Source organism: Tiliqua scincoides, chromosome 3, assembly GCF_035046505.1.
Source record: "Tiliqua scincoides isolate rTilSci1 chromosome 3, rTilSci1.hap2, whole genome shotgun sequence".
Classification (NCBI taxonomy): domain Eukaryota; kingdom Metazoa; phylum Chordata; class Lepidosauria; order Squamata; family Scincidae; genus Tiliqua; species Tiliqua scincoides.
In genome coordinates this window covers 186,730,848-186,749,688 of record NC_089823.1, presented here as the reverse complement: position 1 = coordinate 186,749,688, position 18,841 = coordinate 186,730,848, and the positions used below count along the sequence as shown (strand labels likewise).

Here is an 18,841-nt window from a genome sequence, read left to right as displayed (position 1 = left end):
TAGGCTCTATAATGAGCTCTACTCCGTGTCCGATCGGATTCATCACGAGTTTTCTGCCACCGTCGCTCTAGACGCCTGCCCTGCCGCTTCATCATTCGCAGCTCCTCAGTAAACCAAGGAGCCGCTCCGAGTCTGCGACGTGGCAGAGGTCGCTCCGGAGCAATCTCATCCACTGCCCTGGACATTTCCCCGTTCCAGAGGTCAACCAGGGCCTCAGATGAGATGCCAGTCTTGGCAGTGGGAAAATCCCCCAGAGCCCTCAGGAAACCTTCAGGATCCATTAGCCTCCGGGGGCGGACCATAGAAAACGGTCCCCCGCCTCTGCGGAGGTAGGAAGTCGCAACCAGCCTAAACCTTACCAGGAAGTGATCTGTCCATGACAACGGAGTGATCTTGATCTCCTCTACATCCAGATCACTGCCCCCGTGCCCAGCTGTAAACACCAGGTCCAACACGTGTCCTGCAGTATGTGTCGGAGCCAAGATCTTCTGGGTCAGGCCCATGGTTGTCATGGCAGCCATGAAATCCTGAGCTGCACCTACCGCAGGGGCCTCGGCATGAACATTGAAGTCCCCCAGCACTAACAGGCGGGGGGCCTTCAATGCCACCCCCGAGATCACCCCAGTCAGCTCAGGCAGGGAGACTGTTGGGCAGCAGAGTAAATAGTGTTCTCATCAACAGCATATATTTCATATATGTTAGAGTTGATTTAATTTTTCCATCAGTGTTTCTATCCCTAACGTTTGCATGACTACTAGAAATTCAACAGGTAAAGCCTTCGCAATCATGGATATGTACTGATGGAAAAAGTCACCTGTTGAATTTCTGCTGGTATGAAATGTGTATGAGTTTCTGAAGGAAAAAAAACACCTGTTTATAACATTATGGAGCTCCAATACTTTTGCTGGAAAACGTTTCTTTTTAGCTCCTATAATTATAGAGAACTGCTTAAGAAGATACTGTCAGATCCAGTCTTTTTTGGTAATAGCAGGATGATTCCTATACAATCTTTCCCAAAAAAGTAGTTCTCTTCTTGAAGGGCTTGAACTTGTCATTTCAGCCAGCTGCCCTCTCTCACCCATGTTTGATCAGCCACCTTTGCCTATTAAGCTACTAAACTGTTGGTGACTGCCTTGTTCTGTCATCACATTATTATAAGCGTGAATGTAGCCTTTAGAGCACAGTTGCAGACTGCATCGGGTTTTGGCACAGACAAATCCCTAGGGATAAATACTTACAAGATAGCTGGAGGAGTTTGCTGCTTAATCATTAGGCTAAGCTGAGAGCAAGGTGGCACTGACTAATGGAAGTCAGGGAGAGGCTGTAGCTCTGTGGAAGGGCACATGCTTTGCATGTAGATGGTGCCAGGTTAAATTCCTGACATATCCAGGTCAGGCTGGAAAGGAGGAGATTCTGAATCCCTGGAAAGCCACTGACAGTCTGGGAATCTATGAGCCTGGAATTGTGAATTATGCTGTAGATCATGTGGATTGGTTTGTCTCTGCAGGGCCTTATATTTATCTTTGATGGATACTTAGAATTTAGCTTCTGAAATGGTAGCAGGAGATCACTATCTCAGAGCATAATCCGAACCTTTTCTTGTGTTGGTGCAACCATCCCTGCACTGGCCCAGAGTGTTGCAATCTTGTTGTGAAGCATGTTTGCGATTACTTGTGATCTGGTTGGACCGGCCCTGAATCCTGTGCCGGCCACCATCCCAGTCCTGGATTGCGTGGGGTTGGGAGAGGATGGCAGGAGAATGTTTTGGAGGCAGCAAGGGTGTGTTTATGGGTGGGAGAGGGTGAAATAGGGGTAGGATCAGGCCTGGAAGGGGCAGGAATCAGCAGAAGTCTCCGAAATAGCTGTCCTGGATCTGAGAAGCCCTGTAGGGGTGGCTGGGGCTTGATGTGGGGTAAAGGGAAATATATGCCTTTACCCCGAGAAGATTATCCAGCTGCCTCCCGAGCCGTGTTGGATTCAGCATACACCATGCAGCCTGGCTGAGCCAGCGCAGTTTAGGATTGGGCTGCCCATCACTCTTATTTTTTTCTCCTATCATGTTAAGACTAAAGGAAAGACGCACAGGCACAGATTTTACTTTTTCATTCCAACCTTCAAATCCCCTGTGAATGGCGTTTCTTCCTTTGCTCAAGCAGGAATACACTATTGAAGATCAGTGGATAGCTGTAAATCTGTGCTAAATCAAAAGAAAAGTAGGAAATTACTTTCGATGCTTCTTTTATTAAATGGCACTGAGTGCAGCTCATCTTGGCTGTATTATATGTAACTTTCCTGAGTTCAGTCCAAATTGCTCCTTTCAGAGATCAAGAGAAACAGTAGCTATAGCAGGTCATTTTTATTTTCACCAAAAGAAGAAAAAATCCCTTCCCTGCCACTTTTTGCTTTGCTTTCTTTTCTTCAATTTTGTGCTATGCTCCAGTGACTCTGTAGATTTCCAGCCATTGTCAGCATATTACTGTTATGACAGAATGTCAATAGAGCTCTGTAAAAAGGTGATGAATCTGGGCTGCTGATCTGTCTGAGTTGTTATATAAGCTATGGAGAGAGCCTTCAGCACTTCACTTGTTGTGCAAGATCCTCTGCTTTAACTAGTTTCTCTTGCTGCCTTGTCACCATGGAGTCATCCACCAACAGTTTGACAGCAGTTTGTCTGCTATGCTCTTTACCTGCTCAGTTATTCAGTGACAAAAATGTCTGTGGCCTACCATCCCTTTGGTGACTGGCTTGAGCGCATTTTGCTCTCACACCTACAGTGTTTAAGCTCAATACCTAGAGTGTCTCAGCTTCCAATTATTATGTTTTGGTTTGCTTTGGTGAGAAGGAACTGTGGTGCAAATCAGGGTTTGAGGACAGCTGTGTAATGTGGAAGTACAAGCTTTTCATAGATGTGTGTGTGTTTGCATCAGCCTTAACGATCTTTGGGAACTACTGTGGGAAGCAGAAACATATTTGCTACAAGAATTTTAGGAATCTTTGGATTTTGGAGAAAGTTGTGAGTGTGACTGTACCTGTCTCTTTCTGCTACAGGAAGTGGAAGAAGTAGCAAAGCACTGTGGTTCTTAATAGCAAAGGATATGGTACAAAGTGAGCCAGTGCTGACAGTGACCTTGCAAGCAGGCAGACCTGGTGGAGTAATGGGTAATTGTTCTGGGTGCACAGAAATGAGGTTCTGAATCTCAAGCTTTCATTTCACAGGTTTACCCTACACTGCAGGGTGTAACTGTAGGGCTGACAAGCTTAGCCACTGTTTTGTCAAATAGAAAATAAATGTACTTGAGGCTGACTGTAATGTAATTGACCACTGACTGCTAAGATTGCCGAGTTCTGATTAGAAAGACTCTTTTATATAGGCAGAGCCAAGAGGCAGCACCCCATGTGAAAGTAGGTATGAGGATAATCCCCAAGGCTGCCATTGCCATGTTGCACTGCTCCTCTGCTACCACCCACCTGGTTTACCTTGGTACAACATGACCTGTGCATGTAGATCTTTAGATCACACAGTTCATGTTTGTTTTTGCACCGGACAAAATTATATTAAGACCCCTCAGACGTTGTTTTGAGTTTTTGGTTTGTTGTGTTTGTGGTTAGATTTTTTTAAAAACTCTTGCAAGCCTGCTTAGGTTTACATGCACTTAGTGCTTTTGAACCAAGGAATTTGTTTCTGTTAATGGATTCTGTTACCATTTAAAGAGATGTCTTGTTTATAACTTGTGTTTTCTGTGACATAAAGGAAGCGCCAGATTTTGATATATTAAAAAACTGTATGCTACCGTGTTGAACACATGAGCAGTTTTATACTTGCAAGCAGATACTTTTACACGCTGTTGATTGCATTTTAATGCCAGGCAGCATACATTTTTGTTATGCTGTTGGAATTTGATCAACTCCAAAGCAAAGTAAGGGAAGTACAAATATTGTGCTCAAGGGAAAATAAAAGTTTTATTAAAGAAAGCAACAGCGAAACAAGGAATTTTATTAGTATGATAGAACAGTTCTGTTTTAAATTATTGCTTTAGGGCGCAATCCAGAGTTGCCCTTGGGCCAGTGCAAGTCCCCTGCACTGACCCAGGAGGGTCGCAAATATGCCATAAAGTATGTTTGCGCCTCCTCTAGAGTCGGCTGGGCCAGCACAGGGATGTGTGCTGGCTCATGGAGGCTGAATCCAGCTCAGCCAATGCAAGGCTCTGGGGTGGGCGGGGGGGAGGCAGGAGGGAGGTGTTCCGGGGCAGGGGGAGGGTGGGTGGAGGGCGGTCCCAGGGGCAGGCAGGCAGGGAGCGGGAGGTAGGACTGGGACCCTACAGTTATGTCGGATCCCAACCCCCATTCCTGAGCAGTGCTCAGCAGTGCTCAGCAGTGCTTGTAGCTGCTCTGCTCTCTTCAGACGTATGCCACCTCTAGAGGTGGTGCAAGTTTGAGGAGGCCCATTGGGGCTGCAGTGGCTTACTTGGGGGTAAGGGGAAGAGTTTCCCCTTGCCTCCGGTTGAGCCACTTTGGGCTCCTATCTTGCGCTGGATACAGCGCAGGCCTCCTGGCCTGCCTATTCCAGCACAAGATAGGATCGTGCTGTTAGTCAGATAAGCTCCATCATATTTTTATCTTCTCGTTTCTTATATCACTTTCTTTCAAGAGGCAAAAATGCACATCCTCTTTTGTTGGTATTGGTTCCTTTCTAGAATATGTTGAAACAGAACAATTCACATGTCTTGGCTCCTAAAGAACATTCTAGTCTGAGAATATATTTTCCAGATGGGTCTTGTTTTAAAAAGATTTTGTTCCCTGGTTACGGCCTCTTCCTTTTCCGTCCCTTTAATGATGGATCCAGTTGATGGATGTTTTGCTGCTACTTTAGCATCTAAGTACAGTATTTGAAAAAGTAGCATACCTTTTGATGGCAGCAGCATACTAAATTATCATCTGAGATGCGTGCTAGGATATTTGTAGATTTTCAGCCCAATCCGAACTCCCTGCATAGCAATGCAGGAGTGTCAACGTGGTGCCTGCTGTAACTGTGGGGTGGTTTTGGCACTTGGAGGCGGAGTAAAGGAACATTTGGTCCTTTGCCTTGGGATAAACTGTGCTGGCTTATTCCCCACACACATACCTATCTTATTTGTAACTGGCACATGTCTGCATTCACCTATGTCAGGGGATCAAGGCTGGGAAGGGGGTTGGGATTCAGCAAATGCCACTGCTGTCGGACCTGCTCCCTTCCTAGTTCTGATTTGCCCTCCTCCCCACCTCCATTGCTGCCCTGTTCCATCCATCCCCAGCCTCCCTCCCACCCCCTGCTTGCACTTACCAGCTCTGGTGGGCGTCCATTGTCCACTGGCTCTTGGAGCTGGCCGCTTGTTGGTTGTGGTGGCAGCCAGGCCATGTGCTCCTTTGGTGACAGCTGGAAAGGACCTAATACCACAGGAATGCTTGTTCTTGGTGGCATTATTCACCCATAGGATTGGGCCGTAAAGCTCTACCCACAACATTGCAAACTGCAAAAGAAATTGAGAGCTATAGTGTGGGTAAAGATGTAGAGAGACTTTTTTCCTTACTTCCTACTCAACATAATTGCCACAACCTTAAGGCTGTTGACAATTTGTAGTTCCTACACAATTCGGTTTATACACTATCCTTTAATCCAGTATCTGTGCCTCTGAGTTTTCTATGTTCTGTCAAAACACACTGTAGAAACTGTCGCAGCATAAGTGAAGATGATCTGAACTGCTGCCATTGAGACTGCTTTGACTGAAATTAACCTCTCTTGTCGTTTGTTCTAGTGATACTGTTAAGAAATCTGATAGCAATGGTTTTATGTTAACAGCAATGGTCCTGTTAAGTCTTTTTAATAATTTACAGCACAATCTTGTATGTGTTTACTCAGAAGTTAGTTCCGTAAGGCTTATTTCCAAATGAGTGTGCATTAAAGGTGTAGTCTTAGGATAATGTCAATGAACTTAGCTTTTTCAACAATTCCAGCCAGGTTTGATGAGCTGCAAAGGTTGTGATTGTTTGTTCATGTTCAACGACTGAAGTGCACCCAGCAGTGTAATTTTTTTCTGTTTATAGTTTTAAGGAATATTTGAGAATAACAAATTGGGCCTTAAATCATGTTGGCATTTTTGTTGGGTATTACATACCATACACAGATGTTGGGCATATTGTTTACATTCTTTTTTCCATAAGATTTTTATGCTCGATTGCTTGGTATTCTGCATTTGCTCCTGAGAACCAGCAAACTGAATTGAACAAAATAGGAGAACTAAGCAAGAGTGCAAGTCAGTGTCTAAACTGTAATAATCTGAAAGTCCCAGGTTTACAGAGTGAGAAGTTGCTACTTAAACACAATTTCTTTTCATTTGTTTTGTTTCTGTCAGAGTGAACTGCTTAAGATGAGACAACAAGCTCTTGAGACTAAACATTTCATTGAAAAACAAGAAGAGGAAGAACGAAAACTCTTAAAAATTATTTCTGAGGCTGATACAGAAAGAATGAGACAGAAGAAAGAACTAGACCAGGTAGGCAGGGAAAAACCTCTGCTTCGTTTTCTCACTCCCTTATATCAAGAATTAGATGAAGCAAATAGGCATCAGTGCTGTGATGATAAAATTGTCTTGTAAAATAGAATGATGCCAACTTACCTAGCTGAGAATCTGTCCCTTTGCCAGGGCAGCTGTAGGCCCTTGTCAGGAAATTTTTATTTACAGTTGATATGTAACATTTTGATGCTCTGACTTTTGCTGATGAAGATACAGCCCCAATGTTTTATGACTGACAGTTTTCATATGTTCAGCCCATCTGTAGAATCTTGCCTTGGCCTGCCTTGTTTCTAGGTTATTAGTGAAAGAGACATCCTGGGGAGCCAGCTGGTCCGCCGCAATGATGAATTGGCTCTTCTGTATGAGAAGATCAAAATCCAGCAATCAATTCTAAACAAGGGGGAAATGCAGTATCGGCAAAGAGTGGAAGACATCCGGCTACTCAAACTGGAGATCAAGAAACTTCGTCGGGAGAAGGCAATACTTGGCAAGAGTGTGGCTAATGTGGAGGAACTCAGGTAGAAAGAAAGAGTGAATCAGTTTTGCTTGTGGCTGTGAACATGATGCTGCTTTTGAGGCATTGGGGAATGCTTGTTTTCATGCATGATAAAGATTAGTGTTGACATGTGAATTATTTCCAAGAAGGATTCAGGTTACCACATACACATACTAGATTTAAATGTTAGAAAATCAGCCAATCAGTAGCTAAGAAAAAAGTGTTTTAAATGAAAGCTGCTTAAAATGAAACCAGCTATTTCACTTCCAAACTTTCCCTTGTTCTTTGAGTAACTGACAACATAAGCTTGATAGACAGCAGTGGGAAAGGTGTTCATAGTTCGCTGAGTACTTTGAGGTGCCCAGGGCCCACATTAGCAGAACTGCGTTTTATTAGGCAATTCAGAGTGGAAACAGAACATGTGACATCTTTCTAACTAGCCCTAATATGTTCTCAACTTTCTGTCCTTCCATTTATATCAGGTGGCTTGATCAAAGAGAAAGATTTGCTTACGTTTTCATGGGAGATTGTGTTTACCTCAGAGCGTCATTTTATGGGCCTTGCTAGATTTATCTCCTTTTTCTTTCAGTTAATACTTTAAAAAAAAGAAAGAAAGAAAGAAGGCTTTACTGTACATGAGATATATTTTGTCCTTTGGGGAAAACATTTTTATATAGACACTGTGGGGTTGTAAGAAAATGTGGGAATGAAGAAAAAGACACTGCTTTCAGTGAGTTACTGGTTTGGCAAGCGAGGATTTAGTTCTGACTTCTGTTAAGTAAGATTTATGCTTTTGGCCAAACTTCACAGACATTAATAGGGCTTGCTGCAGAGAGTTGCTCTGTTAGTCCCAAAGAATAAGAGCAATAAAATAGTTAAGGTGCTACTTTTTCTTGGACATATTTCTGCTGGTAGAAGAGTATGTATAATTTCCCAAAGTGTTTGCGACCTAGGAGAAGTAGCTAAGAATACTCCTCCCCCCCCCCAAGAGCAAGGTAAAAAAATGCCAAAACCTTTTAGGAAATATAGGCTGCAATCCCCCAGTGGGAATTACTTTTGAGTAAACTTGTGTAGGATTGTGCTGTAAATAACAGTACTGTCCTACACATGTTTACTCAAAAATGAATCTCAGTGGACTAGTAAATATCTATAGAATTGTAACTCAGGATAGTCATATGACAAGTTTAAAGCTGGTATATTTAGGATAGGTTCCCCCCTCCCCCCCTCTCTCCTCAAAGATCTGTGGAAAGGCACAATTGGAAATTGGTTTTTTTTTCCCTGTGGACTTATACTAGAAAGCTAAGAATTTCTGCTTGTTGCCTTGGTAAACTGATTGCTAAATTAGCTAGTTTTCCTCAAATTAGCTAGTTCCTGTAGGGACTGTTAGGGGGTGGGGAGGTGGGCAAATTGTTCATTGTTAGCTTATAGAAATTTCTCTCCAGGTGCAGAAATTGGATTAGATGACTTGGTCCCTTTCAGTCCTAGGTTTTATAATGATTTTATGGGGAGTCAGCATCCCAGTGGGCTTAAAAGATGTGGCATGTACTTACTGACTGAAGGCAGTTAAAAGTTATGGATTTGCTACTCAAATGCATTGGGCTATATTTCTGGTTACAATATGGAGAGGAAGGTATATGCAACTAAGGCAAAATCTAATGTTTCCACTAATAGTATCAGCAACTGAACGTTTTAATAAACTCCCCCAATGTTGCTAGAACTGCCTGTTAAGAGTTCATGTTATGTGTTTGCAGAGCCAAGTAGCTTTGATTGGTACTGTTGTGAGAGACCTTGGTTATTTGCCTTACCATCTAGGACGAACATCACACGTTACAAATGGAAAAGGCAATTTTGTTAATGTTGTGCTGTTGGAAATAATAGCCAATTCCAGCTCCCTGGCATCTGTATCTATAGACTACAGATGATTGAAAATGCTTATTTGCCATGTATATAGTAACATAGTTTGACATACAAATGCCATATGAAATGCCTGTTGTTACCATGTAAAGCTTGATGCACCCTAAACCTAGTGAAAAGTTATATAAGGATAGGTGAGAGTTTTTCCAGTACCACCACCACCACCTCCTCCTCCTCCTTAACTGGCACTTGGGAAGCAGGTTGTTCTGTCAACCAATATACTGCTGGGATCTGTGTGTCATTCATGACTCGCTTCTACTCTTTGTGATTGTTGGTGATATTTCTAGCATCATTGAGGGTCATTCACTGGTTCCCTAGCTCTTCTGCAGTGAGTCTGAGCCATGTTTTCTTTGATGCTGCCCGTTGAACCCTCCAATATGTAGGTCGCTGTCGCCAGAGGAGCTTGTGTGGCAGTCGGCTGGTGTTCATTCTGCAGACGTGGCCAGAGCATTGCAGCCTGCATTTTTCAACTGATGGTTGATGATAGCACCTCATCCAAATTGGTGCCATGACTTCCCACACCACTCACCTGGAATAGCATTAATAGAAATATTATAGTGTTCCCTAGTTGCCAGGGGACACCATTCATTTTCTGCTTTTTTAACTACACTGAACTTCCAAAGTTCACCTGCTGCGAAACAGTCCATATTCTGTATCTTTCAGTGAATACTCTGTACCAGGGTCTTATATGTTTTACATAGATGACATGCTGGAAAATTCTCAGCATTTCTGTTGCTTCTGGGATACCATGTTTATCTCCTTGCTATGGGAAAAAAAATTACATCTGTACAGTTTCATCTCTGTTTCATTATCTGTGACCACCCATTCTCCTTGGAGAATAATTGCCAGCGCTACTATGCTTCCATTTACTATATAATACTGTTTTTGTTTTTTAACTACAATTCCAATTTCCAGTCACATAAGCAAAAACAACTCTTTGTGGCAAATCATTTTGCTCATATACTGCATGTTAGAAAGACATTTGTCTTGAATAACTAGTTAAAGTTTACCATTTTATTCTGGCAAGAGATAAATGGGATGTGTGAAAATATGAGGGTTCTTACCCTCACCATGATCTGGACCTGCTAGGGATCTGAAATTTTACTCACTTATAGGTGGGGACCTTTGTAATATGCATGCCATTTTTTGTCATCACATGACTTGTTAGAATTAGGACAACGAGAATAGGAGAAGGTGTCTTACTGAACAAAATTAAGTATCGAGCCATGATATAGTTCCTCCATCTTCAAGAGAAATCTGCATAAACAGTCCATGAAGCTGTTTATGGTGAGGAATTCCCACCATATGGGACTGTCAAATGATGGAAACAGGAATTCAAATGTGGTCGCACAGTCTACAGCAGGGGTCTTCAAACTCTATCCGGCCCACGGCCAGCCTCTTGTCCCCTGAAAGCCTCTGGCCCACTCAACTGTACATGACCAGAGCTGTGCTCTGGTTGTGTCTGGAGGGTGTTCTGAGGGCCAGAGAGGTTGAATGAATGACCCCATTCATTCATTTTTTCACTCATCTAAGTTCCATCTCTAATTTATCTATTTAAATTTTTTATTTAAATTTTTTTCCCGGCCCTCAGCACCACGCCAGATATTTGATGCAGCCCTCTGGCCAAAAAGTTTGGAAACCCCTGGTCTACAGGATGACCCAAGAGAAGACTGTCCATCGACAGCTACAGAACCAAGCATGGTGGCAAAGGTTGAACAGCTAGTGCTTGAAGACTGCTTAAAGACAGACATGTAACTGTTAGGCCCACATCCTAACCACCTTTCCAGCACTGGCATAGTTGTGCCAATGGGACATGTGCTGCATTCTGCAGTTGGATGGCAGTCACAGAGGCTTCCTCAAAGTAAGGAGATGTTTGTTCCTTACATTCCCTGGGTTTTTTACAAGAGCTCCATTGCCCTTATGTCAGTGCTGGAAAGTGGAATAGGATTGCGCCCTTAATTTCTTAGCTAGGGAGGTGAACGTTAGTCTGTTGCACATCTTACACATGAGCAAGGTGGCTGCACAGTGGGTTCCTAGGTTGCTAATGCCTTTCCAAAAACAGCAACGCATGAAATGTGCACAAAGCATTTTGGACCTGTACCACAAGAATGAGGAGGACTTTTAAAACTGATTAATGACCATGGGTGAACGCTGAGTATAATTATATGATCCTGAAACCAAAGAAATGAGCAAAACATGGAAACATGCCTCGTTACCCACCCCCAAAAAGGCTAAGGTGCAACAGCCAACCAGCAAGGTCATGTTATCTGTATTTTGAGACAACGAAGGTGTAATATTGACAGATTACTTACAAAAGGGTCAACAGTGACAGGGAGGTACTGCAGGAATTTGCTACAAAAGTTACAAGATGTTATCAAGGGGAAAAAAGATGTGGTTTACTGGCAAAAGGTGTGTTGCTGCTAGCTGACAATGTACCTGCACCCTGAACTGCAGAAATACAGGTGCAACCTATTTATCCACGAATTTTTTATCTGCTGATATTTCTCAAAGTGAATTGGGTGGGGGGAATTGAAAGTCGCACACACCTTTGCCTCCTTTGTCCTGTGCTGGTTTTTCAAGGCAGCCCAAAACACTGCAAAAAGGCTCAGCCTCACATAGGCAGGGAAATATCCCTGGAGCCATGGAAGAGGTTCCCCTTTCGAAGGAACAGTAAGACTTCTGGAGCCCCTGAGCCAGCAAAGAGGCTGAGGAGGGGAAGGGGTGGGAAACCTCTGTAGCCAAAACACTTGCAACAAGGTGGAGTGTGCTCTCTCTCTCACTCACTCACTCAGGGGCAGGTGCAGTAGTAACAGAGGAGATTGCTTTAAAAAACCCAGGGAGTGTTTGCTGAATTCCTCTCCCCTTCAGACTGAGATGGTACAGGCTCTCCATGCTCCAGCCTACACAAACAAAACAGCCCAGCAAGCAAGTCTTCCCAGCAAGCCAAAGCATGAGATTTAGGCTACAGTCCTCTCCACACTGTCTTGGGAGTAAGCCCCATTGACTAGAATGGGATTTACTTTTGAGTAGGTAGGCATAGGACTGAGCTCTCAGACTATAATACTCTCCACACTTTCCTGGGAATAAGCCCAATTGACTACAGTGGTGCTTACTTCTGAGTAGAAATGCATGGGACTGGACTCTTAAAAGCTCAGCATCCCACCTGTGAAAGAAGCGGGGACAACTGACAAAGGGGAGGGCTGAGTATGGAGCAGAGGAGGGGGAGGTGATTGAGAACCGTTGCCTTAGTTTCCTTCCATCCCAAGTGTCAGGCTGTAGCATATTTGTGTAACTCTATGCAATTTGTGTAAAACACGTCATTTCCGGGGCTGATTTAGCATGCGTTTTTTCCTAATCATGGTGGGTCAGGGAATGGAATTCATGCGCATAAAAAGGCTCCACCTGTAGTCACTTGGTGCACAACTGTGGCTATGAATCCCTGCCCCATCCCCCATGTTCTCTTGACCTGGCATCTTCAGACTTCTTTCTGTTTCCTAATATGAAGAAACATTTATGGGGAAGAAGTTTCCACAATGATGAGAAGGTCATTACTGCTGTGGAGAGCTGGTTTGTCTCCAAATCTGTGGACTTATATGATGATGGTATTAAAGAACTGTTTCACATGTATGAAAAGTGTATGGCCCTAGGAGATGGATAAGGAAGGAAGGAGAAGGAAGAGTCAGTGGACCAAATTTCAGATACTTAGCACATCTGGATCATGGTGAGGTTAAGAACTTTTTGCCTCCCCTCATAGCATTAGCTTGCCAAACACCTCTATAGTGAAAATGGTTTGCTTGAGAAGTTGAAACTTATTTCAGTTATGGGCAAATTGGGCTGAGGAAATGAATAGTTGATCACACAGATCTCTTTTAAAGGGAAGGGCTGTTTCTGCATGGGCTTGTTTGCAGAGGTCATTCTGTCTGTGTCTCTCTCTCTTTGCAGGCAAGAAGTTTATCATATGCAAAAGGAGTTGTTGAAAGAACGGACTCGCTGTAGAGCCTTGGAGGAAGAGCTGGAGAACCCTATGAATGTTCACAGATGGAGAAAATTAGAGGTACAGTGCTGCATTATAATGCATGCCAAACATCCCAGATTTTCATATCAGTAGCATCATACAATGCAAATGTTTTCATGTTATGCAAATGGATATCCAGAAGGATCAATAGGCTAAAATTTCCATAGCATCTATGTTAGTTATTGAAAGAAAGACTTTGTATGCCTGGTATATTCAGGAGTTGGTTATTGTTGCTCCCATACTGTAGAATTGTGGGGAAAGTTGCAAAATGAGAACAGATCAAAACCAAGAGAGAACAGGGAGGTTTGAAGGTGAAATTTGAGATTGATGGCTCATTAACTTGGGCAGACAGATGAAGTGTTAAACTGCTCAAAGAGCCCACCTTAGAGACAGAATAACTCTTTTGTTGTCAAATGTGAAGTGTTGCGTAGGATGGAATATAGAGAGACAAGGAGAGACTGCTCAAGTCAAGCAGAGTGGACATGTATAATTGGGGGGGGGGGCAGGTGGAACAAAAAGCTGTGTAAATAATCCACCATAAACTCTGTGAACTCTTAGATCCAAACTAAAAGTAAGATACGAGTAGATATCTGCTAAATGTGTACTAAATCCATGAGCTGAAGTGGCATCTTTGGACATTTATCAAATTATCTGAGAGGTTTGTTCAGTATGCACATTTAACTTTAGTGGAATACCAAAGGTTGCTGAACTGACCTCGCAAATTAGTAATAATATTTAAGCTCCTTAAGAAGTCTAGTGAATGTATTGTCTGCACTCATTTGTCTAGTAGCCAGTTCTGATGGTTTTAATACTAAGTTTTAAACTATAAAGTGCTTTGGACTTTTATTTTTGGAAACAGATATAGATTCTAGAGTGTTGAAATACAGTATTAGTCAGTTCTAGGCAAAAATATAAAGTCAAGATGGTTTCTTTTAAAAAATGAAACACTGAACAATTGGCTGTACTGCAGAAGTATTCTCTCTGAACTTCCATAAACATTGCAATAAAGTAAGCTTGTGTATCATTCTAAATCAGGGGTGTCAAACTCATTTCATACCAAGGGTTCATACCATGGGTTCTGAGCTGTCTGTGACAGATCAGGAGGGAGATCTTGGGGTGGTGGTGGACAGGTCGATGAAAGTGTCAACTCAATGTGTGGCGGCAGTAAAGAAGGCCAATTCTATGCTTGGGATCATTAGAAAAGGTATTGAGAACAAAACGGCTAATATTATAATGCTGTTGTACAAATTGATGGTAAGGCCACACCTGAAGTATTGTGTCCAGTTCTGGTCGCCGCATCTCAAAAAAGACAGTGGAAATAGAAAAGGTGCAAAAGAGAGCGACTAAGATGATTACTGGGCTGGGGCACCTTCCTTATGAGGAAAGGCTATGGCGTTTGGGCCTCTTCAGCCTAGAAAAGAGGCGCCTGAGGGGGGACATGATTGAGATATACAAAATTATGCAGGGGATGGACAGAGTGGATAGAGAGATGCTCTTTACACTCTCACATAACACCAGAACCAGGGGACATCCACTAAAATTGAGTGTTGGGAGAGTTAGAACAGACAAAAGAAAATATTTCTTTACTCAGCATGTGGTTGGTCTGTGGAACCCCTTGCCACAGGATGTGGTGATGGCGTCTGGCCTGGACGCCTTTAAAAGGGGATTGGACAAGTTTCTGGAGGAAAAGTCCATTATGAGTTACAAGCCATGATGTGCATGTGCAACATCCTGATTTTAGAAATGTGCTATGTCAGAATGCCAGATGCAAGGGAGGGCACCAGAATGAAGTCTCTTGTTATCTGCCCTGGGGCATTTGGTGGGCCGCTGTGACATACAGAAAGCTGGACTAGGTGGGCCTATGGCCTGATCCAGTGGGGCTGTTCTTATGTTCTTAAGGGCCGAAAGGCATTCATGGTGCCTGCTGAGGGCTGGAAGTAATGTCATTAGGCAGGAAATGATGTCATTGAAACAGGTCATAACTAAAAAAAGCACTTTTTCTCACTTAGGAACTCATTAGCTGCAAATAACAAAAGAGAAAATCTTGATCATATTTCAAGATATGGGAGAGCCCAATTTTCATGTGGGCTGCCCTTATAGCAGTAACACCTCAGCTGGATAAAAAGCCTCCACGGGCCGCATCCGGCCCCTGGGCCATGTTTGACACCCCTGTTCTAAATGATATTAGTGTATGTGTGTTCTTGGTTTCTGTTTCTTATTGTAAATAGAAGCAGAGGTGGGGCTTTGCCAGCAGAGGCAAACTTTGTTCTCTGCGACAAAGTAAAAGCTGTCATTTAAGACAGAGTTCGGTGGAGCCAAACCTGTCCTAGTCACTGGGATCACTAAAATTAGGGATGTTTAGTCACCGGTGTCTCTTAGTTCACCCTTTTCCTATAATGTAAGTGAATTGCTACTATTTTCACCTCTGGTTAAAAAAATTAATTTGAGGCCACCATTTGGGTAAAACCAAATTTCCTTACACCTGATACTGGATGAGCTAACCTCTACTTGTTAAGATGGTGATAATGCTAGCAGTGATAAAATAGGGGGTTGCACAGGGTACACATTTTGAACATAGGCCACATATTCTTTCCCCGTCCCTCCCTCATCCCTTTAAAGACCTCCCTTCAGTCCCTCCCATCTGTCATAATGATGAGTCAGGACATAAATTCATGCCATAAGAGGAAGTGAAACCTTTGTATGTGAGATCACTTGAGGTAATTCAGAATATCCCAATGTATTGCAGGAACCAGGTGTTGTAATTTACAGCATTGTCTCATTTAGGCTCCTGGTAAGTGTCTCAGACAAATGACAGCAGGTTTTCCACAAATTAGCACTTTGACTATGGAAGTCATGAGAATGGCATAAAATTCCAGTCTTTACCTTATTTGAATACCTTAGTGTAAAATGATGGGAAGATTCTAGGAAATCTGTATCAGTCTGTTCCAGGTAATTTATTTTTTGTGACTGTGAAACATCAGTAAAATATTGGTATCCATTTTCCTTAGAATCAGTAGGTTCATTTGTTTTGAAAATTATAGCATAACTAGTGAAAGTAGTTTTATAATTCTTTTCACCTCTCCACCCTCATTTTAATTGCCCTTGTTGCTATGGCTAAAAGTCCCTGTAATTGCTGGCATTGTGTTATGCTTCCCTTTGCTTCTGGGACTTTGCTGTCGCAGGAGATTTATCTTGCAGCAAGTTGCAATGGGAAAACTTTCACAGTTCGAACAGGCTGCCCTGCAGCTAAAAGTCAGATGCCCCAGGGCAAACAACTATAATGTTGTGCAGTGTTGATAAGCTGTTCTGGGACAATGTGCATGTCAATACAATTTTCCATGCGAATGTGACCAGTAGTAGTAATTGACGAGGTTAGTCCCTTTTGTAGCATTGTGGCAGCACAGTCTCTTGCCTCCTTATATATTCCATAAATACCAAAATGTAACATGTAGTATCAGTACTATAAATTAGGGAGACTGATGCTAGAATTATTGGTCAGAAGACCAAAGTACATAGTGGAGATAACTGTCATATGACTATGCCCTGATGTGCACAAGGTGCTCCATGGGCTGTGAATTATCTACTCTGCAATGAATGATATTACTTCAAGCCCTAAATAAACTGCATCTGTAGATCTTGTTCGTCCTATACAGGAGGAATTTTATTCTAATTTCCTTTCAGTAGTCTGAACAATGGGAGATTGCCACACAAATTGCCTCAGAACTGCCTGAATGAATGTCTGACCAAGTCTGTGCATTTTGCTAGGTGCATAAAGAGACCTGAAGCTTTATAAAAAAAAAGTTGGTCCTGTTTCATGTGGAAGATATTCTGTTTCTTAGTTACAAATAATCTGGCCATGCTACAAGCTTGCAATGAAAGCACAGTATTTTTCTTTGCAGGCCAGTGATCCAAGTACTTATGAATTGATACAGAAGATACATGCATTGCAGAAACGACTTATCAGCAAGACAGAAGAAGTTGTTGAAAAAGAGTTGCTCCTCCAGGTACAGCTGGTATCTATGATGAGCACGTTCAGAGTGTTCTGTTCACATCTGTACGTGTCTGTTTGAGTCCCTTCCAGATTGTGGGGGGTTATTTTTGTGCAGTCAATGTGCAAGTATTGTTTATCTGTTGTGGGGATCCAGACATCTTCCTTTCACACCGTGCTTCTGTTGTAGTGATATTTCATGTCCTAAACACTGACAGTGTTTTGTTGCTGGCAAATGCAGTTCTTTCTCCTGTTAGCACAGCTAATGGTAATGTGATGGTTGTGTGGAATGTGGTTGTTTGAATGTCTGATGTGGTGAATAGTGCCCATGACGTGGATGATTGGAGGGTGCAGAGGTCCTGTTTGTCTCTGGGTCATTTCATTTTCTTCATGTACCCTCCTTCTGACACTACCTCATTGTGCCTTTTGACACAACCTTATTTACTTTTTTTTCTGGATTACCAGTACCTTGCTTCAAAGTTCCAGGGCAGGACTACTCAACCAGCAATATGCTGAGAGGGTATTAGCATCTTATGCTTGTTCTCTGTTTTCCAGCAGTTGTGCACTTTTCTTCTGAACTGGGGTATGGAACAACACTGCTTTTTAAAGGACTGGATGCAGCAGGGCTGGGGGGAGAGCAGCAATGTGTCTGTTCCCTTTCAACAAGGCGAAATCTCCCAAAGCACATTTATTCTTGTTTTTCTCTGCCCCTGCCCCCTCTCCCATCCAAATGTAAATGTCGAGTAGAAATTACATGATTATCTCTGTGAGGTCTAATGGCATGAAGGGGAAGATTTGATTGAGGCATGGCTTGATTGATTGAATGGTAATGCTTTGAATATTGTTGAGATATTCTGGTATTCTCTGACTGTGGAATTCAACATGCTACATATCCCTTAGCTAACTTTAGATGGCAGCACTAATTCACATATACAGAATCACTGCTACCGCAATCCACAATTTTGGGGTAGGTCAGGAAAATATATGAAAACATCCTCCCCCTTCATCCATTTAAAAACAAACAAGTAAAAAAGAGTAACATGAACCAGCTTTTAAGTCAGTGTTATTTCCTTGTCATTCCTTTCTTGATCATCTTGATCATCCTGATAATTATCAGGATAGCAGAAAATGTCATAAAATTTCCAATGAAAAGTTGGATTTCATTTTGCTTGTTCTGGGTTTGATACACAATTTCAGGGGATTTGTGTGATCAAGGCATTGTGTTTTCCATAATGTGTTTCAACATCACTATCTGTGCAGAGAACTCTAATTACATATTTTGTCTTCCATAGGATTATTTCTTTCATTCATGCTGTATGATACATATATTTGTTGGGAACACCACTAAAGCCTAAAGGGAAGTCTATATACAATTGGGGCATCTCCTGCAAAGACTTGTATATTATAATTGTGTACACTCTTAAAGTCCACTGGGTGTCTGTGAACCCCACTTCTTCCTCTTGGGTGGAACGCCACATCATGGGGGTTTGAAAAGGTGCTGGCCTCTGGGGCCCAGCAAGACAAGCGAGGCAGCAAGTAGATTTAGGTGCATTATTTACTGCCTTCTTGCTTTTGACAGAAAAGACCTCCTCAGTTTCCTTCACCCCAGCTTGACCCTGAGGGATCTTGACTATTACCTGCCAAAGTCTCAACCTGGTTGTGTCATAACACATTTGGAGGTTCTTCTCCCTTCTCCTGCTGGGGAAGTGTGATCTACAGGGGTGTAGTGAAGGGCCAGGTGGTGTGTTGGCACCGGTACCAAGGGGGCCAGTCTTTGCTGTAGTCTCTCTTGGGCTCTGCCTCAACCATGCAGAGTGGGTGCTGCTTGGTTGTCCTGCTGGAGCCCTCCAATAGGTCAGTATTTGTTGTAGAGGGGC

At 42.7% G+C, this 18,841-nt stretch overlaps 1 protein-coding gene across 1 annotated transcript in view; it reads left to right on the top strand.

Moving 5' to 3' along the window:
• The window catches only part of CFAP58 (cilia and flagella associated protein 58), a 121,551-nt gene that overhangs the window by 45,369 nt on the left and 57,341 nt on the right, over window positions 1-18,841 (top strand). The window contains exons 12-15 of the mRNA XM_066621467.1: window positions 6,390-6,530; window positions 6,846-7,069; window positions 12,904-13,015; window positions 16,876-16,980. Coding sequence (XP_066477564.1) covers window positions 6,390-6,530; window positions 6,846-7,069; window positions 12,904-13,015; window positions 16,876-16,980 — 582 coding nt within the window. The remainder of the gene's footprint in view (window positions 1-6,389; window positions 6,531-6,845; window positions 7,070-12,903; window positions 13,016-16,875; window positions 16,981-18,841) is intronic.